Genomic DNA, 9950 nt, shown 5'->3' on the forward strand with positions numbered 1-9950 from the left:
GAGCAAGGATGTCAAACTCGCCACGTCATGTGATGTGTCGCAACATATTGCAACTTTTTTCCATTGCCGGAGCTGGGGTGGGTGCGGCTTCGGCATGATGCATCTGGCCCGTGGGCTGGCAGTTTGATACCCCTGATCTAGGGATGTAGACTTTGTATAGATAAATATAATGAAATATGTGAGACATTTATACAAAATACAGTAGGTTAGAAATACAAATGTATTAGAAATATACAAGCACTTGGATAATTGTCTTAAATAAGCAATATAGAATTGTAATTATTTATAGCTAAAATAATATATTATACCTTTTTTCTTTTGTCACACTTTTCACTTTTTTAATAAAAACGCTACACATTTTTTCTTTTACAATGCTTTTTTCATCTTTGTGGGAGGGTCTTTTCACTTCTCTGTCATTATTTTAAAAGCAATAATAGAACAAATTAAAAAAATCCTCGATTGTTGATTATGTGCCATTAATTTGGTATCAACTTTTTAGCAACCACATATAAAGATTTTTTTTCCATGACGTGTCTCACAAAATTGGTTTTTTAGGTCTTCCAACAATGTACCCATCACCTTAAAAGCTTCATATTTGCAAAATTTTAGATGTTGTTCATTAATTAGTGGTTAAAATGTTTATTCCCATCACCACCATCATGCAACAGTAGCAAGAAAAAAACTTGTAGGCACAAAGCACACATAAATAATAAGAATAGAATAAGACATTGGTCGGTATCAGAGCACAAAGAGCAACTAAATCCAGTTTGGCAGACCATAATTGGGGGTTTCCTCAGTTTCTGAAAAAAAGCAAGTAAACAGTGAACAGTTTTAAGCATTTGGAGAATATCCCTGGAACTTAGTGCCCATTATTTTCACTCTCCAGCTGGAATTTTCCATGCTTTGGTTCTTATCAAAGATGCCCCCAAATCAGGAGATGGAAGAGTTAAATTTATTCCTGGGCCTAGCATGGGATTCTACCAGAATCATCTTCCACTGCAACTGTGGTCTCTGGTTCTCCATCCAGAGACATAGCTTTCCAGGCTTTGAAAGTGTCAGCACCAATTTATTATATTTATATCCTGTATTTTGAACAACTCAGTGATGTACAGTTCTTTCTCTTATTGTTCTCACAATCAGCATCTTGTGAGGTGGACTGGGCTGAACGGGAGAAATAAATTCAAAGTCACTAACGAGCTTCCAAGCTCAGGCTCCTCGTTTCTAGTGTAGCACCTTGGCCACAACACCAAACTGGGTTTCTGAATTAATGATCAATGGGTCAACAGGCTGGTGGTACAGGATTACATTTCAAGACATGATCATCAAGGAGCTACTTTGTTTATCGTTTGTCAAAATATGAAAAAAATACTTGGTTGATATAGTTTTGGTATGGAAAGAATAAGTAAAGATCAGAAGGGTAAAGGACATATTTTGTTGGGTAAGAGATGAACAACTTTCTGGGTCTTGCAAGTCAGCAGTGAAAAATATTACGTGCCAAAAGTGGGCATGGCCACTGGCCAAGCTAAAAATGGGGAATTTTTGTAAAGTAGGCAGATTTACGTAAGAGCTCCACACTTAATCTCTTGAGAAATAATGTAGTATAAACTTCTATGTGAGGGAAGGAGAGAAAGCAAATCTACCAAGTACATTTGAAGCATCTATTTTAATAAGTTTCCCCTTTTTTCGCCAAATAAACCAGGATATTTGTATTCTCACTCTGAATAAAGTGTACTTTCTCTTTCTGACTACATCTTGCTTGCATGCCACAAAACAGCTTTTGAGATTTATAGCAATGTTGATCTAGCCACAGAGAATTTTTTCCAACTGCAGAGGATTTCAGTGTCAGTTTTGCAAGCTCAAAATGTTCTTTCAGGTGACATCAGGGCCATGTCTGACAAAGACACTTATTTTTAAACAGTTGCAGGAGTAAAGCTTGGAGCATTCTTTGGGCCAAAATTCTGTCAACTTTGCTCAGTATATTTAGATAGCATGTGTCTGCTAGGCTGTTTTGGACATACTGTCAACCGGCAATGTATTTTATTAGATTTGTAAAGAGTGTGTGAATGTATGCATGCATATATGGGTGAAAAAAATACAGACTGACTGCTAATTTAGAAACATTATTTGGGACAATAAATTAAATATGGTTACTGTTCAGAGATTCCAACCAGAGTAGGATACATTGCTGTTTTAATTCTCTTCGACATTAGAAGATGTGTTAAATATTGAGTTTTCTTTAAACAAGAAATTGCATGAAGTCGCATGAGGCAACGGGTAATGTTCCTCCTCTCCTTTTAAAACTGAAATGCTACTTCAGGATCTGAGGGTGCTTTGGCACAAAGCAGGCTGCATCTTGTTTGCTAAGGAAGGAGCTTACACTCTATTAGCTCTTGCAGATTGAAGACCATCGTGATGAAAGTGGGGAAGAGAGGCAGAAAATGGCAGCCATCAGTCAGCTTGGAATAGTTTCTGAACAGCAAGCCTTAGCATGAAATGAAATGGTTGGGAACAAATCATGACTGTGAAAAGAAAAGAAAAAAGAAAAGAAAAAAGAAAAGGAATTGAACTGCAAAGATCTAAGAGAGTATAAGCAATCCAGAAAGAGCAATGTTAGTTCATTGAATTAAGAAATGGTTGTACTTTGGACATATGGTGAGGACTCATGGTAAATTAGATGTCTCTACGGAAGTGGAGATGGAATTGGGGTGAGATTGATAGCCAATTTGGGGTGAAAATGGGGTGACATTTTCTGGCTAACCAAATCTCTCTGGATAAAGGAGAGATTGTGAGAGCCCCACCTGCATTCAGGACAGCTGCTCCTTGTGAGTAACCTGAAGGAGCTGATATTTCTGTAGGCAATTTGTGAACTGAGTGGCTGGGAATCAAGGGATATCCACCAAACTCAGTGTAACATAGCCTTGGGGACACAACATTCTGCTAAGCATAATTTCTTAATTACTTTTGGAAATAGCTTATTATTTGCTTTTCAACTATAGAGAACATCTTGATTAACAAGTTTTATAAGATGAACTGGGTGAGCTTCCTCTAATCCTTTAAAAACAAAAAAGATAAATTGAACTACACATTTTTTAAATAAGCAACGAAGGGTGATCACAGTTCCCTTGATGCCCGAAAAGGTAAAAATAGAAAGTAAAGGAGAAGAGAAGCAAAAGGGTGATCACATCATTGATTTTGGAAAGCTATAAATGGCATAGAAGCACAGAGAGACTTAAAATAAGATTTTGAAATTCATCATGGGAATACTTTCCATGAAAAAATTCTGATGTTTTGAATTCTCGGAAGAAAGCATGATAGCAGGGGAATTTGAACACTGGACACTAGAGGGAACCTAAAGGACTGAAGATTATAATTAAGGAGAAGAACACTTAAATTTGATTAAGACAGATTAGAGTAATATACTTTAACATTGGACATATTTGAGGATATTTGTAAGCAATGGATCAGAAGTCAGTTTTAAAAGTGTCTGCCGTTATAGATAGATAATAATAATAATAATAATAATAAATTTAATTTATATGCCGCCCTTCTCCCGACGGGACTCAGGGCGGCGCACAACATATTTAAAACAAAACATAAATACATTCCCCCCCGATAAAACCGAATTAAATCAAATTTTAAAGTTGTGTCTCTGTCAAATTGTTAAAAAATAAACCCCAAATAAAATCCTCCCNGGGGTAGTTCGTTCCAGAGGGTAGGGGCACCCACAGAGAAGGCCCTCCCCCTGGGGGTCGCCAGCCGACATTGCTTGGCCGACGGCACCCTGAGGAGGCCCACTCTGTGGGAGCGTACCGGTCTGAGGGAGGGGATCTGCGGCAGAAGGCGGTCTCGGAGATAACCGGGTCCTATGCCATGAAGCGCTTTAAAGATGGTCTTTAAGATGTTGGAGAAGAGATACAGTTTGCAGGATAGGACTGGAACTGATCTGAAAGTGGATTTAAAATAACATGATGCAAGAATGATAGAGGAAAAAATTTGGCTTTTTGTAAAATAAATGATGACATGGTGTAATATGTCATATGTTGTTGTTCATCTGAGATTGTATTTATCTACTTTTAATAACTGCTAGGGACCAGATGATTTTTACTACCCTACAACAGTCTGCAAAGGGAGAGCATGGCCCAGCTGGTTCTCAACTGGCTAAGGCAAGACTAGAATCATGGTCTTCCACTTTCCAGTCTGATATAACTTAGTTCTATCCCAGGTATGAGATTATCACTGGAAAAATATAATTAAATGCATTTCTAAGTCTTAAACCAAGTCCTCATTCCTACACCCCTTTCCCATGACTGCACCTTTAACTAGGCAGCCCATTTTTACTGTTCTACTTCAGCGGGTACAAAAAATAACTTAAAATTGTATGATTCCTTTAGATGAGCTCTAAGCAGAATTAAACATGCTGATATTTTGCCTATTTCTAATACAATTCCTGAAAGGTTTATATTTCATTGCATTTGGCTAATGCAATATATAAAACAAGGCCCTTTAAAAAAGAAAAGATAAAACATTTGCATTAAAGGCTGCCCAAATTTCATTTTGAATTTGGAGTAGAAATATTTTGCCTGGATTCTGTCAAATTTCATCAATTTTAATAATGTAAGAAAATGCAGTGTCTTTGGAAATACGATTATGTTTCCCAAGCTTTGTTAAAAGTTTTATTTCTGAATAAAATATAACTTTGCCAAGCTAAATCAACTCGATTTTAAGTCAAGAACCAAAAATACTAAGCATGCAAATAAATGCAAGTATATTAATAGGTACCACTTCGGTTGGAAGATAACAGCATTCTGTGTTCTTTGGCATATAACTGTGCTGGCCACATGACCACAGAAATTGTCTTCAGACAACATTGGCTTCCTAGGCTAAGAAACAGAGATAAGAATCATGTCCTAGAATCGGACAAGACTGACAGGGAGAACTTTACATCTCTCCCTCTCTCTCTCTCTCTCTCTCTGTGTGTGTCTATGTATGTGCATGTAGGAGAGTTATAACAAATGTACAAAAATTGAGGAGTGCACGAGATTAAGTGATTTCTAAAAATATTTGTGTATACAAAATTTAGATTTCAATACACCACCAAGAATCTCTTAAGCAACCATATAAATGGAACAGAATTTGGCCACACATCTAGCAGCAGAATACATTATTCTCATCTGATCGCTTGCAATGGTTAATTAACAAAGGGCATTGTTAAATCAGTCTGCCATTAAGTGATAACCTGCCATGAGGGACATGCACCTTGAATGGGAACTGGAGTAATTTCCAAGTTGGGTAACAACAAAGGTAATCTCAAATTGGGGGTATTAGTGTACCTATTCTAAGAAAATAGGTAGAAAGGCATTATACCTGGCTGATGTAAAGGCATGTTTTATTGTAACGCAGCACATAAAAATGCTATACACCAATTAGGCAAGAAGCCTTTGCAGGTGACCCCTTTTTAACAGAACACAACCAAAACTAGTTAGTATTCCTAGAAAACTGCAGGAAAAGGCATTTATTCACAGTGGGAAATCACTGTTTGTTCCTTACTGGATTCTTAATTTTGGGCCCATCTTCAAATATGAATTAGAGGAAAGCAATACATTATTTAGAAAATTAGTCTCAACTTTTTACTGTAAAATCACAGAATGAAGTTTACAATGACTGTTGCATTGACTATTGTGGGTGTCAATTAATACCTTTCTTTTCCTTCCTAGAGAACTTTAGGTATTTATTTTTTAATGTATTACAATTATTTTATTAGGGGAGCAGCTAATAGAAATCTGATTTAACTTTTATACAATTTTATTATGTGGAATGACTTGAAATCCAGGAAAATAAGATGTGAGTAAACTTGCATCAATAATTTATTGTTTTCTGATGAAAGAGCTGTATTTCAAGCACATTATCAGTTTAAGTTGATGACATCTTCAAGTATTGCTCTGAATTCAGCAGTATAAAAAGTTTTAACATTGTTTTACAATGACAAAACAGCAAAAATACAATACAGGTATTTGTATTTAATATATAAAAACACAATTATCAAGAACCATGCAATACAATTTGCTGAGGCTTATAAAACGGTCAATTTCATAGTTAGCAAAACTGACTTTATTGTCTCTGTCATTTATTCAAACCTCTGGATGCTAAGTATATGATCCAAAGCGCCATACAGTGCAGATGTGCATGCATAGAGGATTCCAGTGTGCTAAAAAAAAAGCCCAACTCTCACTTATGAGAAGCTCCAGAGACACCTGTGATATTAGACCAAGGCAATTACATTCTCATTAAAATAAACATCAAAGATGTTAATTTTTCCCACAAAACAGAGAACAAAGGAATCCTGTACAGAGTAATAATTTCCACTATCACTAATATGAACACAATGTTGATGTAGATTATGTGTCTAGAGCAGTGACGGCGAACCTTTCAGAGACCGAGTCCCCAAACTGCAACCCAAAACCCACTTATGCATCCTCGGGTGCCGGATGGGTGTGGCCCATTGGGAGGGTGTGGCCCATTGGGTGGGCATGGCTGCGGTGGCAACGGCAGACTGGGTGGGACTAAAAAGTTCAATCAATCAATTCCAACTTTGCAAGATTTTTTTTTCCCGCGAGAAGTTGAAATTGACTGATTGATTGAACCCTTTTTTTTTTTTTACACATGGCAGCGGAGACCTAAAGCGAAAAGGTTTTATAAAACCCAGCTGAAGGCCTAGGACTGGGACGATGGCGCGCATGCCCACAGAGAGGGCTCTGAGTGCCACCTCTGGCACCCATGCCATAGGTTCGCCACCACTGGTCTAGAGATTCCCTGGGCTATGACAATATTTTATAGTAACAGACCAAATGCTTACTCTCAACAAAAAACATTTTAAGAATAGTCTTTCATGCTATATCCAAAGAGAAAAACCTATTTCTAAAGAACCACTTTGGATTATCGGATATACAAAATGTAGACATTGGCAGATACCAGGCACTTCAGCACTCTGGATATTGTGGTATCCACTGCTAATCAAAGACACTTAGGACGTAATAGTTACAAGAACCACAATGATGTGAGCAACTAAATTAAAATGGAACATTTCAGTAGAAAAAAGGTAAGTAGTTCTAGACTTACAAATGTTTAATTACAGCTTGAAGTTACAATTTATTTATTTTACTTTATTTATATACCATTTTATTATTTTTAAACAATAGAAGGCAGCAAATATATGTACTACTCCTTCCTCTTCTTTTTATAACAATCCTGTGAGGTGAGTTGGTGTGAGAGAGAGTGCGATTGACTGTCCTCGAAGTTGTAACTGTCACACACCCCATTATGTGATTGAAATCTGGCCATTTGGCATCTGGCTAGCATTTACAGCAGTTACAGTCTCACGATTCTGTTTTGTGATCTTTGCAGCAGGCTTCCAATACGCAGTATCAATTGGGGATTGGGAGTTTGCAGAATAAATGCATGATTCACTTAACCACATGATTTGCTTAACAATTGCGGTAAAATGACCATGTAATTGTATCGGGTCATCTGACGCCCTTCTTAATAACTGCATCCCTATGGGACCAAAGTTCTGGTCCAAATGTTGGTCTTAAGTCAAGGACTACCTTTAATCCTGATCAGTATTTTCATGCAAATGAAATGGTACTGAAAAACAATCATATTTAATTCACAAAATACAAGAAAGCCTGAGACATTGAAGAGCATATTGCATATGTTCAGTGCCAAGTTACAGATGTGTCAAACTATTGTATATTTCCAAGATTACATTGTAATTGTTGGCACTTCCTGTGTGTAATATAATTTGAAATCATAAATGCAACCGCCTATTTATACTGCTCTGGCAAAGGCCTGGTGAGTTTTCTCTACCTAAACTAAAATATTTATATGGAATGTTGAACTGTCAAGTCAGTGTTCAAACCACAAAGACCAATGGATTTGTTTAATAAATTGCATCAAGAAATATTTAAAAATCTATTTAGATCTTTTGTCATAAACTCGTATATATATATATATAAATTCCTAAATTTCTTTGCCTTTATATAAGATGCTAACACTTTAAATGTTAGCATAAAATAACTGAGCTGCTTCTTTGCATGCTAAGGCTATGATGCATAATCATCACATGCTCTTGGTAAGACAGATTCACTAACACATAACATATATTTTTCCTTATCCAGTAACTCATTTGGTGTCTAGAGAAAAATTTAAAGTTTCTTTCTTCATTTGAGAGAATAGAAGCTTTAAGTATTAACTACCTGTGACGTGTGTAAAATGGAAATGATTCACAGGTTTTTCACACTGAAACACAGTTTGTTGGTTCTTCTCAAAGGCAGTTTTAGAAAGATATATATTTAAATTAATAAAGTATAAATACATGTATACAACTGACTCAATTACAAAGGCTACGATCCTCCACCACATTATTTTATTCTTATGTAAGAATTATTCAAACAATTTCAAGCTTGATTTAAATGAAAATCTCATTGTCTTAAATCCAACACGACAATATACAAATACTCAAGGTGTAAAATATTACATATTTCTTATTGAAAAGAAATTTCAATAGTTAATTTTTCCACCAAAGTAACTTAAATTTATTCCATGTCAAGATGAATATAGAGGAGCAATTTGCATTATAGATCAGTACTAAACAGACGCTTATATTCTTAAAAAATAAATGCTCCAGTTATAATATATTCTCAAGTGCTAACCGAAATCAGATATAGTACTAGTAATGATCTTGCATGTTAAGATCTTTTTAGTTTAAAGGAAATGTCACGGGGAATGCAAATTATTTATGAAAGAGAGTACTATAGTAGTTGAGGACATTTTTTAAAAAAAAAAAAAAAAAAAGAAGAAAACAATTAAATAAAAATAAGGCTTCACTTTGTTCTGCTACCTAGAAAACTGTATTATCAACCCACAGAAAATAAGGTCAACCGTCTTCTGCAATGTTCATCCAAAATGTTATAACTAGAAAAAGACCCCTTAAACAATACGTCCACTTAGACCCAAGCTAACTACCATGAAGACATTTGTGTAGCATTAGGAATGCACCCAACTGACTGGGACCCAAAATGCTTCTCTCTCCAGTTTCTCAAAAATTGTTTTCAATTCATTGTATGCTATGGTAAGATCATCATTCACTACAACTTTGTCAAAAAGATGGCTGTATTGACTTTCCATAATCTGGGAAGATTTAATCATTTCTTGAAAATCTTCTTCCTAAATAAAGAGAAGCAATTAGCCAAGTGTAAAAGCAAATCAAGTCATAGCACTATTAAATTTACAGGAAATTATAATTTATATCTTGGATACAAATCTTTATAATTGGAAAGCATCACTCATATAGAGGTAATCCAGAACTGAACCTAAAATTTCTGTTGCTAAGTGAGCAACAGAACTGAACCTAAAATTTCTGTTGCTAAGTGAGGCATTTGTTAAGTGAGTTTTGGCCCATTTTACAACCTTTCTTGTCACAGTTATTAAGTGAATCATTGCAACTGTAAAGTTAATTACACAGTTTTTAAGTAAACCAGGCTTCCCTATTGAGTTTGCTTATTAGAAGATTACAAAAGGAGATCACATGACCCCGGGATTTTGCAACCATCATAAATATGAACCAGCTGCCAAGCCTCTGAATTTTGCCCATGTGAATGTTGCAATGGTTGTAAGCGTGAAAAATGGTCATCAGTCACTTTTTTCAGTGCTGTTGTAACTTTGAACAGTCACTAAATGAACTATTGTAAGTCGAGGATACCTGTATAAGGCATGCCCCATAAACTGCCCCTGCTGTAAATAGCCCAATATTTAGTTTTCAGTAGCCACAGATGGCGAATCAATGTCCCCTTCTCATTGTATCTTTCAGTACTGCTATGTGATTTAGGAAGGACGTTTAACATTATCTAATAGTTCATTAAAATTATAATTAATTAATAATTGTAATAATTATT

At 35.8% G+C, this 9950-nt stretch overlaps 1 protein-coding gene across 1 annotated transcript in view; it reads right to left on the reverse strand.

Annotated features, from left to right (window-relative positions):
• Window positions 1–7246: 7246 nt before the first annotated feature.
• Window positions 7247–9950, reverse strand: part of MPP7 (membrane palmitoylated protein 7) — a 60632-nt gene continuing 57928 nt past the window's right edge. Inside the window, exon 16 of the mRNA XM_015810655.1 lies at window positions 7247–9222. Within this exon, the coding sequence (XP_015666141.1) occupies window positions 9043–9222 (180 nt within the window). The 3' untranslated portion in view covers window positions 7247–9042. The remainder of the gene's footprint in view (window positions 9223–9950) is intronic.

This window comes from Protobothrops mucrosquamatus, unplaced genomic scaffold, assembly GCF_001527695.2.
Source record: "Protobothrops mucrosquamatus isolate PMUCROS unplaced genomic scaffold, P.Mucros_1.0 scaffold13, whole genome shotgun sequence".
NCBI classification, from domain to species: domain Eukaryota; kingdom Metazoa; phylum Chordata; class Lepidosauria; order Squamata; family Viperidae; genus Protobothrops; species Protobothrops mucrosquamatus.